The 24979-nt window shown below is 43.7% G+C and overlaps 1 protein-coding gene across 1 annotated transcript in view; it reads left to right on the top strand.

The window, feature by feature from the left end:
* shq1 (SHQ1, H/ACA ribonucleoprotein assembly factor) overlaps window positions 1–24979 on the top strand; it is a 58438-nt gene that overhangs the window by 8289 nt on the left and 25170 nt on the right. The window contains exons 8-10 of the mRNA XM_079681637.1: window positions 7339–7496; window positions 7903–7956; window positions 24112–24235. Of these exons, the coding sequence (XP_079537763.1) occupies window positions 7339–7496; window positions 7903–7956; window positions 24112–24235 (336 nt within the window). The remainder of the gene's footprint in view (window positions 1–7338; window positions 7497–7902; window positions 7957–24111; window positions 24236–24979) is intronic.

Here is a 24979-nt window from a genome sequence, read left to right as displayed (position 1 = left end):
AATCCCCTCTGTGCACGAACCCTTACATATGGTAATTAAACATTAAAACACCTGCGGCTTATAGTCCAGTGCGGCTTATATATGTACACATCATTCAATTTAGCTGCTGCGGCTTATATTCAGGTGCGCCTTATAGTCCGGAAATTACGTTATATATTTTTTTATCTGGATTATGTTGCTTGGATCAAATTTAATATTTTGCTGCCATCAAAAAAAGGTTGCATGAATTTTCAATTTTTCACTTTTTTACAAAAAAATTCACCAAAAGTATAACAAATACCAGAAAACAAATCAAAATGCTCTTTAAAAAATGTAAGTAAAAATGCCATTTCAAAGTGCTGCTTTTAATGAATTATTGATGGAAAATACACAAAAAGTAAAAAAAAAAAATCTTCTATAGAAAATAATGTAAATGTCATTTGTTTTACGTCGTGGAGTACATATCACATATTCATATAAATGCGTATCATTGAAGTTTTACAAACAATGAATAATGACAAAACAGTGACTGAAGGCTACCAGAAGGTGGCATGACGTAGCAAAAAGAGAGAGGGCATTGTTAGTTGGGCAAATTAGCATACTGAAATGAGTTGTATTACCATATTTACTTTCCTCTTTAGTAACTCAACTAGTAGCGTATTGTCATTTGAAAAAAAGGATTCTATACGGGAATCTGCTGGCTGGGCTTTCTGCCTGCAAGGCGCTGACATTGTTCTCTGACAATATACAAATCCCCAGAGGACCATGAGTCTTTTCTCTGCCCCCTGCCAGAGGAAGGTCGGAGAGAAAGCAACCGAGCTGCCAGAGCGCCTCAGGGCTCCTCAACAGGAGAGACACTTCCCATTACGAGAGGTTGAACTTGGACCTTCGCTAATCACTGCATCTCTCTGCCGCGTGTTCACCAATTTGACCAAGTGTTTTGAAATGTATCTAAACAAAAAGTGCAATAAGAAGATGACAACTTACTCTTATTAAAATATGCGCAGTGTATCAGAAGTTAAAGGGCAAGAGCTGTGGAGTTTAAAAAAAAAAAAAAAGGGCAGCTTTGGACAGAAATGTGAAACGTATACAAAGGAATGTGCAAGGTTTACAGTATGGAGTATGAGAGATGGCTCCACTTTAGTTCAATGGCTCATTCACTTAGATTGAGACGTGCCACTTGTTAGCTGAAGACTCTTCCGCAGCAGCTCCTGAAGCCTTGGCACTGCGAGAGGATATTGAATTGTCCTCCGGCTCCTCTAACAGCGTGCTCATTCCAGCACTTCCACTGGTTAAGCAGGCGCGTGGCTCGCAGCTTATGTGCGGTGCATGGGTGTCGCGCTCTTGAGAGAGGATTTAGATGAAACAGATAGCGTTATCACAGGAGGGAGTGCTGTTCTGTGGCGGGGTTTCCAACCGGCGCGAGGGCTGCTGGCCGCTGATGAGCAGCCATCAGTCAGCAGCGCAGAGACCATTAGCCGTAGCCTGAGTTTCAAACATTACGGCTCCCTCGCCTCACTCTGCATGCTGAGACTGAGTGCCTCAGTCGGGAGCCCGGGCGTAGATAAATGGGCCAAATTAAACTTAATGGCTTGATTGACAGGTCAAATAGCATTAGCCTCAGCCGAGTGTGAAGAATGGCCGGAGATTTAGGGCGGCTCGCCATCAAATCCAGAAAGCAGGCTCGTGATTTGAACTGTTAGTCATATATTTCAAAGGGCGAGTACAGCTCCTCCTTCCTTTCGATTTCTTTCCCGCCCCCTTCAAGTTGACAGATGCATGTGGACACAAGTGCTAATGAAGTATAAAGTGGCCCCTCTGTGCTCTCCAGTGTCGGGGCCAGCGCTCTGACAGGCCGCAGCTGTCCACTGGAGGCCTGAGGTCTCGCGCCAGGTCGGGTTAAATGATCGTGACAGCTCGGCTCTGTCTACCTGCTGCACTCTGTTATGGCTGGCTTTTAGAAATCCGACCACGTTAGAAAGAACAAGTTTGCAGACGGTGTCGTGAAACGTCTCTGTGATCGGATGCTTGATATGATCACAGCGTGCCTTCCGAGGTCACGTGTCGACCTTTTGTGAAATCCTGGAAGTGTTTTCCAACCCTCAGCGGTGTTTTGACAAAGCATATTTACTGCATGCCATCAGGCCATCTGGACCGGTAGGGAGCGGCGCAGAGCAGGCCGCCCCCATCCAACTGGAGGAATTAGGTCAGAAATTAATTTGCAATCAGCAGAAGCCGCCATACACTGCGCTAATGCTCAATGGAGCTGATTGGACCCAGCAGAGATGAATGGACCAGGTCTGCTTACCTTCATCACAGGTTTAGCTGCAGGATTAATGATGCATATATTGGCAGTAGCAATTTAACCATTTAGATTGCATTTAGTTTTTGTGAATAGCATTTTTTAATTGCAAACTCATGTTGTTTAGGGCTGCTTGTCGAAAGAGTTGAATCGTACATCAGGGACCCCTGAGCTGCTTGCTTTTCTTTATTTCTAGATTCTAGCAGGAGAAGCAGCTTCTGAAAAGCATTCACGAAGGATAGCTCGACTTGTAGAGCTGGCGGACAATTTCTGCCGCTCAGTCTTCACTACAGCTGACCCGGGTTCGATTCCTACCTGTGTACCATTTTTTGCACATCACCCCCCACTGTAAACAGCTTATCCATCTACAATAAAGGCAAATAAATGATCTGAAACAAAAGAAAAGCCATGAGGTGAACAGTGTTTCCCACAGGAGGTTGTATGCTTTAGATATTAACGGTCACGGTGATGACACGGCAAAAAAAAATCACACCCACAGAGATCTGCAAACCTAACGGGGGTCCGTGCTGCTGCCGACATCTGATTCAGGTACAGCCTTATGGCACATTTCCACCGCAGCGGGGTAGCCCCCTTTAAGTGTCCTCGCTCAGGCTTCGGGCTGCCTCGCTTGCCGTCCGAGGCCGTGGCGCATTTCCATTACAGTTTAGGACCTGGGGTAGCAACGCAGTGTAGACGGGGCGATCGGCTTTTTTTTGGCCAATGAGATGTAGGAACGTCGTCACCTCCTCACTCGACCACGGTGTGCTTTTCTTTGACATTGCCATTTTTGTAGCTCCTCCGTTTACAAAAATGCTGCAAGCTTGCTTCTAGATATATATGCGACGCTAGGGATGATCTCGTGACGATTCTCTCTGACCAATCAGCAGTCGAGAGTGTTGACGTCACTAGTTCAGCCCTGGCCCTGGCCTGATAGAACCACGATTTGATGAGGCCAGAAAAAGTACCCGCTAGCCGGTGCTACCCTATATGGAAAGGCCACCAAAAACTGGCCTGGCCGCTTGAGGACGATTTAAGGACGCTTAAACGGGGCTACCCGCTGCAGTGGAAATGCGCCATAAGTCTTGTCTTTCTTTTGAACACACGGCCCTTTAATCCCCAGGATAATTTCTGTGAGATTTATGATCCTCAAAGATTTAAGTAACACTCCGTCTTGTGTACATTTGTCTACTGAACACACACTTGCTCTTATATTTGTATTCCTCCGGCGCACTGCATATCTACTTGCTTGCATATCCCTTGACTCCGCAAGTGTTACATCTCCTCTCAAAGCTCAAGTGTTTGCAGAAGCGGCTGTGCAGATGTGAGTGCACGTGCCTGAGCTTTCTTTGTGTGTGTTCTGTTCTGCAGCTGCACTGCTGAGGGACTCAGGTAGCGCCTGCAGGGAGCTAAAGCCTGACGTAATGCAGCAGGAATCTCCTTCCCAGCAGAGCCTCGTTCCCACTGCAGCCGGAGAGATCATTCCGCTGCATGTGTATAAATATATCAAGTGTGCCCGCGTGTGTGTGTGTGTGAGTTCTCGAAGCCAATACACAGCCGTGCTTCTCCCACATCGGGGGCTCAGCGCAGGGACTCTCCTCATGCAGAGAGAACAATTGCTTTCAGCTGTTTTATAAGCTGCCGGGAGAAGGAGAGAAAGAAGAAGCGTCTGAGTTACAGCGTGCTCCTGCAGACTTTCAGCGCGCCTTTCAATACCGCACGCCGCAGATAGCTTAAATGGGATTGAAGTCTGTTTGTGTCGCCCCATTAGGCTTGCCACAGATCCCCATTAAGCAGATGTCTCTTTTTTAAAAGGCAACAGTTAGTGAGTTTGCAGAGAGCGGGGGGGAAGCAGACGTTTTGAGATATTTTCAGTTGATGGAAATATATAATTCAGATGTCAGATGCATCTTAACTGATTTAGTCTAAGCCTGTTCAACCTATTTTCTGCCAATCATTAACTCCTGTCATCATGCGCCTGAACGAGGAAAATTTGCCCCCCCGGCTGTTCCACAATAGCGGGTTGTACTCCAACGGTAAAAAAACTTGTTTTATTTGCGTAAATGTGTGCAACAGTTTGAACCTGAAACAGGAAGACTGGTTGTGTGCTGATATTTAGAAAAATGTTGCACCGCCAGCCTAACAACAGCTGATAGATGTGCATGTGTGTGGAGTTTCAGCTCGAGATATGTTCAAACTGGGAGCTTTTTTAATTCCAGGAAATAAAATGGGACATTTTCTAACACCTATTCGATCTTATGAGGGTCTCATTTAATGGGTGGAACATGGGGGAAAAAAACTGTTTTCTTCTTTAATGCAACTTTACAACTTCTGATTTAAGTTTTCCTCTTTCACCAAAATAAGTACAGCTCGATTGCCTTAGTATAACTCACCTCAAATTAAAGAAACACCTTACTGTTCTGGTTAGTCTGTTAAAACAATCACTAAAAATAAAACCTACCCCACCTTGCCTTTTAATAGAGTTAACACATTCTGAGTCACAGTTTCTCTCATTCACACACCAGTTTAATTGCAGAGTAAACTCAACTGAAAACACTGAGAAGCAAAATGAAACCCAACCCAATCGTCTTACGTAATCTTCCCACCGTTACAGCTATCAGCCGTTCTGGTCTAGTCTAAATAAACCCTTATATCACTGAGTTAGATGTTATAATATATTGACTTCACAAGCTGTTTTCTTGCTATCTCTCCATCTCTGCCCGCTGAGCAGCAGCTCTCACTCATTCTTCGGTTGCAAACCAATAAATGTAATCTTATCTTTAATCTTAAATGAGTTGACAAAGAAAGAGAATAAAAGAAAATGTATGTCATGCATCTGATTGGGTGCATTATCCCGCTTGGAGGAGTTGGAGATTTATTCCAGGGCCATTCATCCATCATTATCGTCTTATCTGAGGGGTGGGGGGGGGGGGGTGGTCCTGTCGTTGAGAGTACGGGGCATGGATGTATAAAGAGAATTGGATACACCAGTGTTCATTCCTTTGAAAGATCCTCGGTGTCGCATGAAGTCAAAACGGCCTGCCTCTCGAGAGATAAGTACCCATATCTGGGCCAATAGAGCAGATGCACTTGCGTTTTGATTAAGCTTTAAGGTCATTAAAATGAATGCTGCGAGAAAAATCTGGAATTGGATTTTACTGCATTTGACAACTTTAAGACCCTTATGATTTAGACGAGGGAAATATATAAAAGTGTTTGTACTGGGTAGTTAAAAAAATATCCATTGATTTACAAACGTCTCTTTCCCAATGTAAGTCAATGGGGAAAAAGTCCTTATGAGCACAATGACGTCACGGACTGACACAGAAGTTGTTGTGCCACACATTGGCCACTATATCAATTTGCTTCAATGCCCGGCGTAACTTCTTGAGGGGTTTGTAGGGGGCCCCCAAAATTCCCTTTCCCTGGACACATTAACAGCTTTGACTTGGGGATTCAAAGGCGTTCTCAGGTCCCTGGTCCTCAATACTCTGACCTTCTCCCAGCTGGAAAAGCCTTAAAAAGAATGTGGCACTATTAATAGATCCCAAAACACCTCAACTGGCTCCTTTTTATATGCAAGGAGCATTTGCTGTACTCTGAATCCTCTCACCACCATAGAGAGACGAAGGCCCGCCTTCTACTTCCGCCCCATGGGACCTTATTTCGGAAGAATTATGTATTGAAGTCAATGGGGAGAGAAAGATTAACTTTCGATCCCGTTTGAATTATGCCACGAATTACACATATGATGTTTGTCAATCTTAAAAAATAATTTCCATGTCAAAAAAGTCACAGTTTGTTGAAATAAAAGACTATGAAAAACACGCAACTAGAAAGACTACAAATCCCAGAGTCAGTAAGTGATGTCATTAACGTTACACATTACACTCGTGTTACTCACCGAAACCTTGTAAAGCCGGTCCCGCATGCTGGCTCTAACGGAACAGACTAACTCCCCTTGTGTGTATGTACAGCTCTCAACATGCCCAGACTTGTAGTGATTTTCACCTCTTTTAATACTTTCCGCCTCATTCTGAAAGAAAGAGGTGAAATGTGCCAACGTGACGGCCGTCTTGGTGTGTGGTGCGAGACGGGAGATGTAGTTCATTGAGCGTTTCACAAAAAAAAATGTGTTACTTCACAGTTTTGCGACACATTTTAATTTGTTTGACTTGCAAAATTATCTTTTAAATGGACAAACATCATATGTATAATTCGTGGCACAATTCAAACGGGACCGAAAGATAATCTTTCTCTCTCCATTGACTTCAATACATACTTTTACCGAAATAAGGTCCCATGGAGCTCCCCCGGAAAGGGAGGGACTTCGCCTCTCTATGATAAGAGGACTGAGCCTCCGCATGTCTGATTAAAAAAACTGTTTTCTTTAACACCTTTTGCCCTCAGCTTTATTCACACTAATGTTTTGCCACGGGCTGATACCTCAGCATGAAAATCACCTTCAGCGGCTGGACAGTTGATCCTGTTATATTACCATAACAATCGCATTTCAAGGTCGGACTACTTCAATGACACGAAGCCTTGATGAGATTTGTCCATTTCATTACGTACGGAACTCTTCAGTCGGGAAGCTAATAGGCAATCCCACAAAGACACACATTGCTTTAAAATCTAGGCTTATTGCATATTTGGTAAAAATGTACTGTCAATATCTTAGTCCGGAGCATTCAACGTTTCCAAAAGAGCACAGTAAACCGTGACGTTTGTGTTTGTATTCCGATTTGAAATGACAGGCTTATTGTGGACAGAAGGCCAACACGGAGAGAAAATGGTGCTTTCTCAGATTTAGCCGGCTTAGTGTGGACGTCATCTTAAAAGACGCAGGACACTAAATCCACATTATTAAGCTGTGTTAATCACAGCAGCGCCATAATGAAACATCAAGGCTTTTTTCTGGATACATGGTGGCTTTAGCGTGCTAATGTTTTTGTTGTCCATGTAAATCTTGTGTGTCCAAAACTAAAGGATTGCCTGAATCCCTACTGGATTCCTCTGCAGTTCAGTGTCTTAAGTCTTTTTATACATTTCCTCTGCAGCTGTATCATTCACCGACGGCGAGAAGGAGCAGCTGAGGAAATTCACAAACCGTTCCTACCTGCTGGACAAGGCGTCCCGTAACCAAGTGTGGCTGAGCCTCGTGGACATCCTGCTGACATATTCCTATGAAGTGCGCTCTACAGAGGGAGAGCACAACGTGAGTGTGTGTGTGTGTGTGGGTGGGGGGGCAAGAGACAACTCCTTCTGAGCAGCACTTAGCCTTGGATGACAAAGCCCTCTATCCTCAAATCCTTTAGACCCCCTTCCATTTCATTCAAAGCCTTAAGAGATTACCAGCAGATCCCAGAGCTCAGTCCGGGCCTCTTTGTGTCACTCTGCTAAGGTAGCTGAACAGAGGAGAGGTGAGCCGGCCAGATTTCATTAGAGACAGTTCACAGCGCGTGAAAGACTAGAGATATTTGATACAGCGAGATCCGTCATGAGAACATTTTAATTTGGAGACCAAGTCCCCTAGCCTTCTCCTCCCATCAGAGTTATGTTACTGCGTATTCCCCCTGTCTGTCATTGCTGTGGTGATAAGTGGTCCCTTTCCCCCCCCGCAGGTAGAGTCACCGTGGACGATCAGAAAACTCAGCGGGACTCTCTGCTGGCTGGAGGTGAGTCAGTTACTGCCCAAGGAAATAAGATGTGAAGGATTTGCTCTTACATTCTTATGTATTTGCTAATTGAATTGTGACTAGAGCCATATTTAATAGGGCTGACATCTACTGGTCAGTTGGTCCGTTGGTTGGTCAACGGGCGATTGTCCAACCATTTGTTATTGGTCGGATTATGGCGGTTGTTTCTCTCAATCTCAAAATATTGCTTTTTACCATTATTTACTAGGGCGTGTGTGTGTTTGTGAAAGAAGAAAAGAGACATGGTGTGCACACACACACACACACACACACACACACACACACACACACACACACACACACACACACACACACACACACACACAGTCCTTGTCTCAGACCTGACAATTGTGTTACTATAATGCCTAAAGTTTAAGATTTGCTGTTGCGTATCGTGGTTGATTAACTTTGAGTCTGTCATTTAAGTGTAAAATGTAAGTATATAATACTAATCTTACATTCTTATGTATTTGCTAATTCAATTGTGACTATAGAGCCATATGTAATAGGGCAGTTGGTCGGTTGGTTGGTCAATGGGAGATTGTCCAACCGTTTCTTATTGGTCGGATTATGGCGGTTATTACTCTCATAAGGAGAATACTGCTTCTTAATCCATTATTTACTAGGACGTGTTTGTGAAAAGAAGAAAAGAGACCTGGTGCGCGCGCACACACACACACACACACACACACACACACACACACACACACACACACACACACACACACACACACACACACACACACACACACACACACACACACACACACACACACACACACACACACACACACACACACACACACACACACACACACACGCAAGCAATGCATAAAGTTTGCCATTTCCTGTTGATTAACTATGAGTCTGTCATTTAAGTGTAAAATGTATGTACATAATACTAATGTTATAAAGGATTTAATATGCTGCTAATAGCTTGAAATAATGTGCGGTCATTTTCCCTTAATTAACCAATTGATATGTTGAAGAGTTGGAAGAGTTTTAGTGAACCCAGATGTCCTCTCAACCTTCTTAAACAGCAACAAAACAGGCCTTGGGCAGAGTGATTGCACATTGAAAAAGGTCATCTGTACAATTTCTTTGGCTCTTTGAGGGTCCTGGTTGAAGTCTAATAAGTGATGTTCCTTGAACTCAGCGTTGATTGCCGCTAAAAACTACAAGCAAATCTGGGTGTGAAGTCAGAAACGTCTTCAGCCCGCTCCTCATCTCTCCTAGTGGCTAAGCTGCACTATGGTTTGCCTTTTTTTCCAGTTCTTATGCAACTGACTCAGCCTTAACTTCTCCTGCTTTGAAACCCATTTCCAGATGGAACTGGTTGCCATCAAGTTACAGATGTGTATTCAGAGCACATGTTGGCAGGACTTGTTGCCAACCTGCTGTGAGAGAGCCGGCGTGCTGCTGGGTCTCAACTCGCAACCTTGCCGATTGTATTTCAAAGAAACATTTCAAAGGAAAACACAAGTTCACACACACACTTATCACCTCTGCCAGAGGCCACGTCTCGGTCACACGGACCTTTCTCAACACGTATCAACTTGCTGATTTTGCCAATCAAATGTGGGCATGGCGTGACTGAGGCTGTTCTCTACAAAAGTGTTTCTGAAAGTTCAACGGCCTCTATTTTAATTGATCAATTACTGAAACTGAAGATGACCAAATAAAAAGTCTGTTTTATTCCCATCCTTAGTTTTAACCAGCCAGCAAATAGACAGATTCTTATTTTCAAATATATAGTTTCATGGGAAATACGGAGCATGATTACCATTTAATTGTATCCCAGCGAGATTGAAGATCTGGAGAACAGTGTTCAAAGGATTGCCCCAGATATTAACAATGAGATTCTCAGAGGAAAATATTTTATTCTTCAAATTACTTTTATATTGATAAGAAACTGCTCGTTAAACAATGTTATTTTTTATAACTAGAGAAGAAGAAAATACATAAAAAGGCAGGAAAAAGTCTACGCTATTATTCCATAATTTATAGTTTGTATTTTAAAGTTTTGGACTAAACATTTTTAGTGCGTTGAGCTGTGATTCTCTAAAATACCAACAATGTGATTATGACTAAGGTCATTAACATACTGTTAAATACTTTTTCTGTAAAACTGTTTTTGGGTGTATTCAATCACATAAACCGTACATTAAAAGTGAAGTTGGGATTTAAAGGTGCATTTTCTGAGGCTAAACATATACTGTTATTGACGTTCCCCGAGGTCCTGCTGACACTGAGCCCCAAAGGCATAAGAGCAGGTGGGTGAGTGACACATCCGTGCAGAGCACCGGAACAAAAACACCAACACATCAGAGACAGCATAACGCTACAAAAAACACTTTCTTTGACCTGAAAAATACTCAAAAAATAACAGGATTAAAAAAAAAAAAAAAAAAAACGAAATCCTCCAAAAAACACAGTTCCAAACGTCCTGGACATAGTTGAACCCCTTAAAGTGCTTTAACAACATGTACAATTAACTCAGGAAGAGTGACGTTCACCCCCTCACACACTCAGGGTTAGGTATCTTGCTCAAGGATATACGGACATGTTGAATGCGGGTTCTTTGGATCAAACATCCAACCTTCTGATTGGTAGTTGTCCCCTGTGCCTTATAGCCAGGGTTGCCCGTTTTTTTTTACTTACTTTCGCCTCCGCAGTGGACTTAAGGTGAGCAGGCAGTCGTTCAATGTGGCCCAATATGATCCTATTCACACAGCTTAAATAATGTAGCCATGCGTTGTCTCAATAGCCGCGTTCACACGTTGCGGTACTTAGTGCCGGCACTTATTACCCCAGGGCACTAAGTACCAATCACACTGAAGTACTTTTCCCTGAGGGAAGATTACGCAAATGAGCCGCTGACGTCACTTCGTCTTCTTCTGCTTTGGGTTTACTGGCAGGCTGCAAACAACTTCACGGCGTATACTGCCGCCCGGAGTCCCCGGCCGGAAGTCCCCGGAGTTGGGGACCAAGCCTTACGAGTAAATCGCCAGAACGCCGACACCTCCTCATCACTCCACCGCTCCCATGTTTTTTTTTGTGTTGCCATAAGTTATTCTCTCTCCGTGGGTGCGCGGGGCTAATGCTAATAATGCTAATGCCACAAATACAATGGCGGCTTCACAAAACTTTTCAGAGTTTTACGGGGCGTGGTTTGCAATTCGCCCAGCCAATCAGAACTGGGGCACTTTTTCCCCCCAGGATAGTACCACCTCTCTAGCAGGCACTAAAAATGGGGGTAAAAGTTCCCGGCACTAAGTACTCTTTTTGGTGTGAATGCAACATAAGGGGTACTAACGGAACTAAAGGGGAAAAGTACGGGGAAAAGTTCTCCGGTGTGAACGCGGCTAATGGTGTCTGAAAGATTGTAAATCCACACCTGTACTTAGAGCTGTCGATTTGCTATCGGATTACAAAAAACGCATTTGTCAATTACAGGCATTAACAGGGCAAAGGATGTTACACCTCTTATATTATCCTTTTTGTTGCATTTGATCATTGTTCCGCAGCAGCCATTCAACACATTCGTTTGAACTGTGTCGCATGGTTTACAGATTGGATGCGTTATAAAATCATTAGACGGACTCCTGAGGTGAATATTGATGTGTGAATGCTGAGACTTTCACACATGCACACATGGTCTCGCTCTGTGTGCATACTGTATGTTGACATCAGTGATTGAACACGCTTAAGAGGCTGATATTGGCTCTGAAGCTAACGGTACAGGATCTATCAATGGCACTAACACAGGCCTCCAATGGGATCTACAGGAAGTTGTTAATCGTTACTTGGATCCTGTTCAACAAGCAGGAACAGGTGTTACCAATTCAAAGAGCAAACACTAGTGTGTGTGGTCTGTCTGCTGCTCACAACCTGCCACTAGACAGTCACTTGAGTGTGTAGGCTGTGTGACTTGCATTAGAAATAGTTCCTTGATGTTTTCTACCGTTTAAGACCATGTGCGCAACAGGAGGACAACGTTATCTTTAGAGTTTTTGCATAAAAAAGAGTTGCATTCACACTAGTGGCTATTGATAATGTTCTTGAAATTAGCTTTTTACATTGATATGCTAAAACAGCAGGGAATCGTTCAATTGCTCCCTTTTTCTGTGGCTGATAGTGGCTGCATCTACGAAAAGAGGTCCGATAAAAGACATTATTTTGATAGACACAGCCCCATGTTTCACCTTTTTATATTGTTTCCTGCTCTCCTTTGTCACTTATGGCACATTTCCATTGCAGCGCGGTTTAAGCGTGCCGTGCCAAACCCGGCCCGTTTTTTATTACGTTTCCACTAGGGGTAGTTCCGGCTAGCGGGCACTTTTTTTTAAGTTTTCTGGCTCTCCAAAATCGAGGTTCTTTCCGGGCCAACAACCGGGCTGAGTATGCTAAACTAGTGAGAGAATCGCTGGCAACTACAACAAAATGAACATATTTGACCGTGATTTAATTGTAATACACGTTTCAAAATGATGCCGAAGTAACAACATACTGATACCGGTTAGTAAAAACCATGAATTAATGCTTTGACAAGTCTGCAGACAGACGGCAGGCGAAACACCTTTTAAAATGCGTGTTTTCTGAATGGAGATCGGCTAAGCTAACGCAGTATATGCTCCGACCGTCCACACTCACAACAACGGCCTATACAGACATAAATAAACCAGCGACTGTATTCTCCATGACACAGACAGTCTGTGGTTTGGACTTGTTTAACTTTTGCAGATATGAGGAGCTGTGAGCTCTGAGGCTAACAGCTAACGGCTGATGTTGGTTTTGTGTTTTGCATTGAAGATGACGTCACGGCTCCGCCTACACTGCGTTACTATAGTTACTGCCCCAGTTCCTAAACTGTAATATAAACGCAGCATAAAGTGAGCCAGTCCTACCAAGGCCTAACTACCGTACTAAGCCGTGCGAGGCCCTGCAGTGGAAATGCGCCATTAGTTTAGTGTATATCCAACACAGTATTCAAGTGTTCTCATCCTGTTCAGATGGTTTTCTTTTTGTTTATTCGATGGATGCACACGTATACATTTCATCCAGTTAACCCTTGACTGTGGGCCATTTGAAATAACAGGTTACTTTATTGTAAGACTTCAATAACTTCTGAGACAAGATATGTATTCTCGATACCAGACTGTTCAAGTACAACAAACCAACAATGCAACATAAAAATAACACGGTATACTTTTTTTCAATAACTATTATTCTGCTAATAATCACAAGTCAGCTTTGTAATTATACAAAACAGCGATTGACCAGAACTCGTTCCATACTTTAACAGAAAAAACGTTTCCTTTCTTTTTAGAGAAACACTTTGTTCTTAATATTGATGCAATCTGGTTTCTTGATGTCTGTTCCAAGAAGTTCTCTGAGTGATCTTGGTAACTTTTCTCATCAAAGCCTGACCTGGAACAGTTCCTCTTACTTCCAGAGTTGAGGAGGTTCAAAGTTTTTCTCTGCAAAGTTATCCAGCTTACTCCACAAAGTGGGTTTATGGAACAAGGCCATAAGGATGAATCCCCTTGATGTACAAAGTGATTGATCACAGGGGATGTTAGCGACAGACATTTGGCTTTTTAAACATTTCTCTGTGTATCTGCAGGTTTGCTTTTTGGAGCAACTCGGCAGTGTTGTTTCAAATGTCTTCACTCTAGCAGGCCCAGTTTGTGGTCAAACTGAAGAGGAAACCATGCATTAGCAGTAATGTAGGCCTTGCCTGAGGAAGTGGTTGACCCTAATCACCACATTGGGGCAAATAAACCTGACAAAGGCCCTCTTCAGAGCTTAGTCCTGAATCAACATGCACCCAGTTTACATTCATATGGATTGCAGTTCATGCCTGTCATCAGAAGGCTTCTCATGTAAAGCTGGATTTGTAGTTAAAGCATTTGTAATGGAAGACATCACATTTCTCATGTCGATTGCACCATTGCAAGACTAGACAGACATAACGTACGTGATCCTGGTGTTCCAGTAGTAACTGTTGGGCTATTCATGTACTACTTTTATGGATCTTTAATCGAATTATATCCATGTAACTATGTTGCTGTCTCATTGCTGTTGAAGTCACAAACAAGTGACCCAGAAATGCCTTTTATACTAAGAACTATATATGCCCTAATGCAGTTCTTACTCTTTTCAACCAATGCTTCAACTGGAGAGTGTCATAGTCCGTATAAGCCGAAGAAAACTTGTCTGATAACATTTGCAACATAGTAGAGCGGATAACCATGAAATTGTGCACTTTTTGAAAGAAACATGAAACTTCTACCATAGTTAGTTTATACCATGAGGTTTATTTTCAGATGTGGAGGGAAGTCAGATTTGACCTCTGAGGCCCGGGAGAGGTCAAATCCAAGATGGCCGCCAATAATACTCAAAAATGCCTCACTTTGGAACCAAACACTGTAGAAAAACACTTAAGGTGTCATTTCCCACACATTTTAGGGTGCCCATTCTGTTGGTGATACCTTTGAGACCAATAGAATTCAAGAAAATGCATTTAGATCAATGTGGAGGTCAAATAATGCAAACATAGGGTGGTGAACGATGCAAAAAGGTAGTTTATTTTCAAAATAATAACAGTAATGATAAGGTTAATAATGATGTCAATAACAATAATAACAATGCCAATAACAACAGTCATTGAAATAATAAGTAATTTTTTAACTGATTTATTATTTAACTTTTTAATCATCATCAAGGGACGGAGAAGTGGTTAACAACACCACAGTCCTTTCATGTCAGGATCACATATTGGTAGTGATCAAAAATCTTAACAGTCCCCAGAACAAAAGCAGAGATCTGTACACTTAAGTGCAGCTTTGACACATGAGCACCGTCCAGTGCACCCTTTCTGACAGTTACAGCGGATCAGCTCATGGCAAGACTTTGCTGCTTCAGGGAGAGTTGTCCAGAGTGGCTGCCACCCAGTGGTTTCTTTTGTCCAGCCCCAATCAGATGGCTCTGGCATCTCTGCGTCCAGGACCAGTGACTGGTTCCAAACGTTAGCCTGAAAGCAAGTACGCTTGATGTGTTGTTTGAGGGCAGCCTGGGTTGGAGGGATGTTTTCTAAACTCCTGGACTTCTGGGAGAAAAGCTGTTTCCTGGCATCATTCACTTCCATGCACTCACTCGTTCGGTCATACATGAGCACCACGAATCTTTCCAGCAGTAACATGGAATCTTCACTGACCTCACTTGGCATGCACAGGAGTTCCTGGAAAGCATCACTGACCTCTGGGAAAGACTTCCATCTCTCCCAGGCAATCTTCTTTCCACGGCCAGCAAATGCAGACACGGTGTCACATCCAGTGAAAGCGTGAAAGACAGGGAGAGTCAGGCATTGGATAGGAGTCATTGTGGCAACCATTTCATGAATAGCGATAAACCGGAAACTCGACCCAACACCAAAGGAAACCCACAGTTCATCGGGAGCTATTTTGCTAAAACAAGCCACTGCCAACACCACCACATCTGTATCAACGGTACGTATGGTCACCTTCTTACAACCTTTATGCACAGCGTCTGCCACATGCAGAAGTAGCCGGGTGTCTGCCTCTTCTTGTGAACATGGGGCAAGGCAGGTCACACATGAATCGGCAGGAGAGCAGAGGACTCCAGTTCCATCTGTTGCATACAGTTCCTTGCCCTGTGCTACTGGCAGACTTACGGCTTCTCGGGCCAGGAAGGAAAATAACTCTGTTTTGTTTTCATCACATCGAAAGAAGTCTTTCCAGTTCTTGGGCATCACAGTATGGGGAGCCACCCTTTTCCTCTTGCCATTTCCCCTCTTCTGTCTTGTTGAAGCTTCCAGGCTGGCAGATAGGTATACATCCCAGACAAGGTCAACACGGATGCTTACCTCTAGTTGAGCAGAGATGTATGGTATGAACACTGTTTCTCCATACTCTTGAAATGTTCTTGATAACTTTGGATTCAGCATTTAAACCACAGCTGCACCATCTATAATTACTGCATCAGTCTTAGGAACACTCTTGATTTCAAGCAGATTTGACTCCAGGCAGCGAAGCAGATCTGCTTTAACCCCGAACCAAAGTTTTCCTCCACTTGACAGAGCTGGAGGTGCTGCCTGGTTTTCGTGGGAAAAGAAGTGGTTGATGTCTCCATCTCGTGTTTGACATGAGATGTACAGCCTTGAAAAAAGACCACAGTCACTCTTTAGTGCAGCGAGTTGTGCTTTCTCTTTTGATTTGACCTTCACAGGTGGTCTGCTGAATAGTGGCAACTTTTTTTTTGGAAGAGGGTGTGTGATAGGTGTTTTACACCTTTCCAGCCTTTGGGTCACAAACTCGGTGTACTGCTCCTCACCAATGGTATAAATCCTTCTTACAGTATCAGCAACTTGGGTATCAACGATGTCTCTTGTGTCAATGACTAAAAGATCTTGGCTGTGTTCTAGAAATGGATTCCCCATCTCTTCCAGCACCGTGACAAGTGCCTTAACCTCCTTCAGGAATGTGGCTTGCACTCCAGGTTGCTGGTCATGGTGTCTAGAGTCACTGGGTCCATGCTGTTGGTGTGTTGCCTGTTCTTCAAACTCTTTAGTGATCCTGGCGATTTCTGGTCCTGCTACCATCCAGCGTCTGAGTGCTTCTGGATTGCCAGTCAGTCCGATAGCCCCACCAGAACCTTTGACCATGGCATTGTTCTGTTCATGGCACTGGTCAAGTGCCATGGCAGAGAACTGGTTGCTGGTTTTGTGCAACACGAAATGTCCAGACTTGAATTCTGCCAGGACATCTGGGTGTCTGTCCGCAAGAGTCATCATATCACGGATGTGTACGGGAAGCCATCTGCTGTAGTGTGTGTGATCCAGGGCGAACATCCAGGGCATGATCTGTGTTAGGGATTCCACGTACAGCTGGAAGTTGCCTTCACGAATGGACCTCATGTACCGCAAAACGAGAAGCTGCAATGACAGGGTCTTATGCCAGTAGTCAAAGTGAACACTAGCCTTTGCTTGTTGTATGCACCACTCCTCAAAAGATAGACTGTCAGGTGGCATGGCATCTGTATCATCAGATATGCAATTTTCATTGTATGCTCGTTGCAGTAGTGTATAGAGGCTTGCAGCTGTGACCTGGTGTGCATGGCGGGTCTTGGTGACATGTTTGGCATGTATGAAGGAATTTGCTGTTCCAGAACTTGCAATATCAGCCTGGACCAGAGCATTGGTCCAGCCACTGTCTTCTAGCCAGTCTCCCAGCAACTTCAACATAGCCATTTCGATGTGTAGACCACCAAACATGATCACAAAGTGATCTTCTCCATAAGTGTCTGGCCAGGTCCACTGTACTTGTTTAGCGAGAGCATACAGTGGTTGGTCAGCAGCAATGACAGGAATCTGACCAGGGTTCACATGTTGAATTGCTCTTTTTACGATTTCCATAGAGTGCCGAATCATTGCTACTGAATGTGCATTGTCAAGAAAGAGAGGTAATAATGCATTGATTGCTGCAGGAGGGATGACGGCATGGTGAACACAGGCATGGTAGGCAGACCACGATATCATGCCATCAATGGCTGACGTTTCAACAGCTGTCTTGACTTTTCTGAGCCATGCATATTCATCCTCTGTGGCGGCTGTAGAAACTAGGAGGGTGGAGGGTCTCACAGGACCTTGTACAGGTGGCACACTAAATTCCTTTTTGTGGAGGGAAGCTGGTGGCACGACTGTGTATGATGTTGGCAGAGGTTTCACTGACTTGGTGGAAGAGCCATCTTGACTAATCACTAGTACACCACGATCAGTTCCGCTTTGTGTGTGTGATGGATGCTGCATTAGTGAGATTCCAGTGCCGTGGAAGGAATCTTTGGCTGTTGCAGAACTTGGGTTATGGTCTATATTGTCCACAGCTCCTGTTGTGAACAGTCCATTACGCAACTTTGGTGGGCACACAACATCTTCCATCCTAAATTGCTGGCAGACACCATTGGCAATGTTTGATGTGACTTGCAGCAGCCTGTCATAGGAAACACACAATCCCAGGTTGAACAGTGTGTCAACTAACCCCCTACTTCGTGTAACTGCATGGATCTTGAGGGACAGATATAGAGGGAGTGGAGTTTCTCGGGTGTGCCTTGTACGTGCTGAGCTTGGTGAATCCATGTTCCGTGCCTGCTTCTTACTGTTAAAGACCATCAATTGGGAGATTGTTAGGGCAGGTTTTGTGGTGGTCTGATGCTTAATGTTTGTACCATGAAGTACCATGTTGACGAGAGCCAAGAGAGATGGTGGCACAGCCCTCTGCTGGCAGTTTTCTTGGAATGATCCGTCAAAAGAGAAAGACGGACCAAAGATTTCTTTGCGCACTACTTGTGCTGCTCGCATTAAGTGCATGGCATCACTGTCAGTTTGACAGGCTATCATGAGAGCTGGTCCAATGTCATTCTCAAAACTCAGAAGTGCGTCTCTTCCTTGTGAATGTGCCCTCAGATGTGGAAGCTCAGAAAGCAGTCGTTCTTTCAGTCTGGTGGTGTGAATCCGTTTATCTACAGTCAGACCAAGTTGTTCCAGCCTGGTCTTGTACAACTGAGCGATGTCAGTCAATTTCAAGACAGGGGAAGTGTTCTCATCACTGTTCTTGTCTTCCAGATATGCCACTAACTGTGCAAAGGCTATGCCATGTAGGCAAGTATCATCTCCATCATTGTGTTTAGATGCAGCCTGCCTGGCTTTGTTGTACAATGAAGACAGACAGCGATGATGGTACTTGGCCTCAATGGCAATCATGTCACCCTCTGCGAGCTTGGCCAACAGAGCAGTGTCCTCAAGCTCAAGGGCACACTTCCTCACATTTCTGTCAATGTTGTAGGTTGATGCATTATGCAAACCTGAGGAACCTGCAGCAGGCTCATTGCAAAAGAAGCAAGTAGGTTCTGTGGACTGTGAATGGCTGTGGGCAGATCGCGTGTGTACAGATGAGGTACTTTGTTGTTGTGCTGTAGTTAATTTCCCCCGACTTAGCTCATCATATGCTTTTTTGTTGAATTTTAGCCGACATCTCTTGTGCCACTCTGCCTTGTGTCTCTTCAAAGTGGATTCTATGCCATCTCCATCATCTAATCGCTCCAGGTTGAGGTCCATTGGCATATGCTGAAGGGTATGGAACCGGAGAAGGTCTTCTGTGAGGGATACATAGCCACTACCAACAGACTGTTTATATTTGTTTCTGAGAGGACACTGTAAAGGTTCATCTGTTTTGACTTGACAGAGGACACAAATGTCCCAGTTAGTGCTGGGGGGTGGCTTGGATTGCTTGGATAACGAGGGCTGGGTAGGGACCATCAAGCTGTGACGCTTTGACATGGTGAGGGTTACAATTCCATTTATTTAACATTGTATTAAACACTGTTGTCATTGTGTCATTCGGTTTTTGTAGGGTTAGGTTAAACCAAATGACACTTAATGACAATGATATGACATATATGTGTCATATATATATGACATTGACATAATGTTTATGACATGTTCATGACATGTCCGTGACTGTGTTTTGTTACTGTTATGACAGGTAAAATGTTACCCAAATTTGACATAATAACCAAGTTGACATCTCTAGAAAATACTCTGTTCAATCATTAAACTACTCAGCTCAAACAGAAATGTTCCAGACTGTCTTCTACTTAAGCTAGGATAATTATTTTGATCACGCTAGCTAGCTAGCTAGCTAGGATAATTATTTTGATCACGCTAGCTAGCTAGCTAGCTAGGAGTTTTCCTTGCTAGCTAGCAAGGAAAACTCCTTCCTGGCTACAGTCAAATTCAATACATTCGCATTCAAAGGCATATATTAATATTAATATTGTTTTTAATAATATTGTTTGTTCATAGTCAATCTTTTTACCTGTTAGAAATGTCCGAAGTGTCAGAAGTGGCATTTCTGAATACTTCTCACCATGTTGTCTAGCAACAACCCCTAGAATAAGTAGGCTAATGAAGCTTTAGAGCAGGGGGTTTTCAACCAGTGGTCCGCGGTGGTATTGCAGGTAGTCTGTGGAAATGGTCTAGGGGGGTCAACTGCTGATAAATCTGTGCTGAGAATGCATACAAATATCCAAACACCCCATGAAATAATAACTTATAACTAAATAATACTGAGACTACAAAGAAATCAATTGAAGAATGTTCTTGGGTACATAAAAAATAAATTTTTTGATATATTTTTACCTTGACTTTAACATAAATGCATTTTCTTGAATTATATTGGTCTCAAATGTATCACCAACAGAATGGGCACCCTAACATTTGTGGGAAATGACACCTTAAGTGTTTTTCTACAGTGTTCGGTTCCAAAGTGAGTCAGTTTTGAATATTATTGGTGGCCATCCCCGATTTGACCTCTCCCGGGCCTCAGAGGTCAAATCTGACTTCCCTCCACATCTAAAAATAAACCTCATGATATAAACTAACTATGGTAGAAGTTTCATGTTTCTTTCAAAAAGTGCACAATTTCCCTTGATTTGAGGGCTTAACCGCTGTACTAACAGGAAATAATGATGGGCAACGTTTTCTTTATGAAGGCTGAGTGCCCAAAATAGCCCCATCCTCCTCTCTCTGTAGCTGAGGTCATCACTTTTTAAACTTGATGCAGACAACGCTTGTTTCGATGTATGTTATTTGAAATGCAAAGCCAGCCAGAGCAACACTTCTTACTTGTGCACTTTTCGAAACACGACAATAATCTCACACTATGCCCTGCAGATTTTTTGTCAAAATCCCAATAAACAACATTTGTTAAATTCTAAATGGGTCTCAATATACCATTTTAAATTAAATAGTTCCATGCTGAATATGTCCCCTTCTACACTATGGCTTTGGAGGTATAGCGGTAGTCCACCAAAGAAAGGTTGGTGGTTTGAGTCCCAGCCCTGCTGTCAACATGTTGATGTGTTGCACCCAATGGTGTGTGAATGTTAGTTTCCCTGAGCCACAGCTCTTTGTATGGCAGCCTCTGGGAGTTCTCAATGTCGAGGAGGCTTCCTTGGTAGCACATGTACCTCCGAGTCAGTTTCAGAAGCGAGGCAAGAATCTTTCCTAGCCTCGGAAAACGAAGAATGGTGGAACAGGCTAACGGGTGTGCAGGTGCGCCTCATATGCGAGGCCCCGCCTTAAATGGAGCGCAATTTCCGCCAAAAGATTTGGAAATTGGTCCGTGCGCAAAGCATTGTGGGGATTTTAAGACCGCGGAGTCTACACATGTGCAGCCTTGAAATTTCCCGCAACGAAATACGGCGGCCTCGGTAGAATTCCAAGTATCCTGGACATTGGAACAGTCCTTCGGCGGGACTCGATGACCTAGTAACCTTGAAATAGTGGCTCTGGAGTAGCTTTCCTCGACATTGAGAAACACCCCCTGCCTCTGTATGAATGTGTGTCAATGGGTTGCAAAGAATGGAATAGCATTATACAAACGCTCCTTTTACATATCATATTCCACATACTTATTTGAGTAACATAACAAAAATGGGAATATAAAAACAAAGACTTATTCAAGTTTCTGTATCGTAGTAGTTTGCTCAACACCTCCATTGCATTTCCTTCTGTTGTCCTCGGTGCTCCAGAGGTTTGTTGTTGCCAGTTGTTTTTCACGCTTTCACCGACAACAGTTGCACACATCTGCCAAGACAGATTTGGAAAAAGACGCTCCTTCATTAATGTTACACATGTGAGCTCACACTACAGATGTGGCCCACAGCGTCCTCATTAGGTGTCGGACGTGACCACATGGTCTCCACTTGTGATCGAATAATGCCAATTATAAACAGGCCAGCGATGCTGTCTAGAGGAGTTGTGTTGAACAGACCCTAACAGCAGTGTGTATTGTCTCTGCCGTGGTGCCACAGTGGAGTTAAGAAGAGTCTCCACCTCAGTCAGTCAGCCGGCTGTCAGCTGCTATTGACAGGCCGACTCACTCAAACACCCCCACCCCTTTTCCCCTTCCTTTTCCTCTTCCCGTCACCTTGTGCTCGACAATAGATTCCTCTCCTTTTTTGACTGCCTGCCTGCCTGTCTTTGTGTCACCGTTAAATCAGCTTCCTCTGCTATCTCTTTTTGTATGCTCTCACTGTCTATCTCTCTTCCCTCGCCTAACATTCACGTTACCCCTCACTACCTTGCTTTTCCAAGATTCAAATTATTGTGCATTAAGTGCAAGAAAAAACTGAGCACAATAAAATAGTGCAACATTATCTTGCAGGATCAGTATGAAAGACATTCAGATGAAGTATCAGAATACCTTTATTTGTCCCACAGAGGGAATGATTACATTGTTACAGCCAAAATAAAACACTTAGATAAGGGCGTTCACATAGAATGTAAATTTAAGAAGTGTAACATTCGTAATACATTTCTCCAATTTACATATTGCACAAAACTGTTAGTGGTAGTAAACTATATGCATGTAAAAAAGAGAAATCAACACAATAAGCTAAATCTTGCAGAGAATGTTGTAAGTGAACAATTGAGGAGTCTCTGAGTGTTTCTCAATGTCGAGTAAGGCTGCTCCAGAGCCACTATTTCAAGCATACTACGTCATCGGGTGCCGCCGAAGTACTGTTCCAATGTCCAGCATACTTGGAATTCTACCGAGGCTGGCGTACTTCGTTTGGAGAAATTTCGAGGCTGCACATGTGTAGACTCCACGGTCTTAAAATCCCCACAATGCTTTGTGCACGGACCAATTACCCCAAATCTGTGGCGGAAAATGTAAGGCGGGGCTTCTCATATGACGCACACCTGCACACTTGCTCGCCTGTTCCACTCTTCGTTTTCCGGATGCCAGGAAGGATTCTTGCCTCGCTTCTGAAGGAAGTGACTCGGAAGACATGTGCTACCAAGCAAGCGTACTCGAGATTGAGAAACACCCCGTATACATATAAATAAAATAGGACCCCTCCCCCTCCGTCTGCTGCATGTTTACTTGTCCTCAGTCGACTGCGCTGGTGTGACAGCGCTCCCCCCCTCTCCCCCTCCCCTTCTTTTCCTTATTTACACTCCTGCTAAACAAGCCCAAGGGAGAGCATGATCCCGTATGACACGCACTCTGGAGCTCGCAACACATCCCTAACAAGCCACAAAGGCAGAGAAAGAAGCAGGAGATGAAAATCTGTGCCTCTTGTCTCCGGGCTGTGTGTCCATTAGTGCGGAGAAACTCTTGAGAGGGGAGGCAGTGATTAAAGAGGAAGCAGCAATTAACAGGCCAGGGCTGCAGAGGTGTTTAAGAGTTGTGAGCCCCTATTTTGCCAGCTCAATAAATGGGGAGTTGTTGGGAGTAATTAGCACCACCAGCGACTGCCGTGCACACCAATGGGAGCCAGTCAGCAGGAAAAGAGAGGTTGATAAATGCTTGGGCTGAAATATATAGCTGAACCAAACTCTAACGGCCCGTCCACACAGCAGCTTTAAAAAAAATCTTCCAACGCTTCTGCCCATTGACTTTGAATGGGGTGACGTCACTTTGCCTCACTTTTCGCCGAACTGCATTGTGGGGAAGCAAAACGGAGATTTCCAGGCATCTCAGGATTCAAAAGTTGAGCAATGTTCAACGTTTGAAGCTGAGGTGGAAGCATCAGCCAATCAAATCCCGTTTATGCAAATCTGACAGTACAAGCGCGAGCCAATCAAACCGCGTGCAAGCTGGGAGAGCCAGACCGCACGCAGTTCATTTTCTATATTCCTAACAAAATGGAGGAGAAATTAGTTATTGCGGTAGCAAATCACCCGGTTCTTTATGACCAGTCCCTATTTACTTACCGGGATACAAACCGGAGGAGCCAGGCATGGAGGGAGGTGGCAGAGACAGTGGGTGAAACTGGTAGGTTTTCGCCTGTTTGGAGAGTTTATATCCAGTTTACTTCGTTTTAACATTGCTATTGCTTTGTATGTCGGGGGCGGGAGATTCATGTGATTGGTTGTTGGTCCCATCGCTCGCAAAAAATCCCTAAGCTTCAGATACGCCCACGTCCAAGATTTGTTTCCGCTGCTGTGTGGACGTACCGTCACTGTCAGTCCGGCTAGATATTCTTCTCTGATTCAATAAAACATGGTCTGTGTTTGTGCTGAGTCTCATGCTCTCTGTGTTGCAGACGTACAGCTCCCTGCAGGACGTCCTGGTGTCCTTTGGACGGAGGGTGCTGTGCTACCCGCTCTACAGACACTTTTCCATGGTGTCTGCGGCCGTTCGTGACACGACTAAGATTTTGCAGTCAGGTAAGTGGACGAGTAGCGCCACACACACACTTACATGCACACATTGTGGATTTAAGCTAGCGTAAAGAACATCTTGACTCATCAGCACTATTCGTTCCTGACACTTTGACGATCAAGAAGGAGCGGTTCACGAGCATTCAGTGTACGGCTTTACCAAATGTCAACTTTTACATTCAAAGCTTCAAATTAGGTTTTCCAAACGAGGGTTTGAATGTCATATTTTATGACATCATGACGTTGAAAATAATGAAACGTCGTAGTATTTTGCTATTAGTAGTTATATGCATGTTATTAATAGTGCTGTTAGATTGCTGCTGAGTTAAAACAGGTATGTGCCTCACTTCAAGTGAACCGTTTTGAGACCACAGTGAAAATAGTATTTTAGAAAGGTTTATTTATTTCAGGAATATTCTCTTACATTGAAACAGGTAGTGCAAATTGGAAATGATGAAATGTTGCTTTTTTCAATAATTGTTTTACTTTTTGTTTTGTAATTTGAACCCGCTGGTGAAATTGCAAATGTTGGAAGTCAGAAAAGTTGGAATCTAATTCTACGGCGGCTGAGTTCAGAGCAGACAGATGTTGGCGATCAGAATTGCCAACTCAAGAATAAAGGTTAGCAGTAAACTATTGGAAATGTATTTATTTTAGTGTGCGCATAAATAAACTCTGCAGCTTCCACAATTTCAAAGAATCCCCAGTGTCTGCTTCCCATCTGCTCTGCAAAAGTAAAGAGAGAGGGAT

Source organism: Notothenia rossii (genome assembly GCF_949606895.1).
Source record: "Notothenia rossii genome assembly, chromosome: 5".
NCBI classification, from domain to species: Eukaryota; Metazoa; Chordata; class Actinopteri; order Perciformes; family Nototheniidae; genus Notothenia; species Notothenia rossii.
This window is presented reverse-complemented; position numbering and strand designations above follow the sequence as displayed.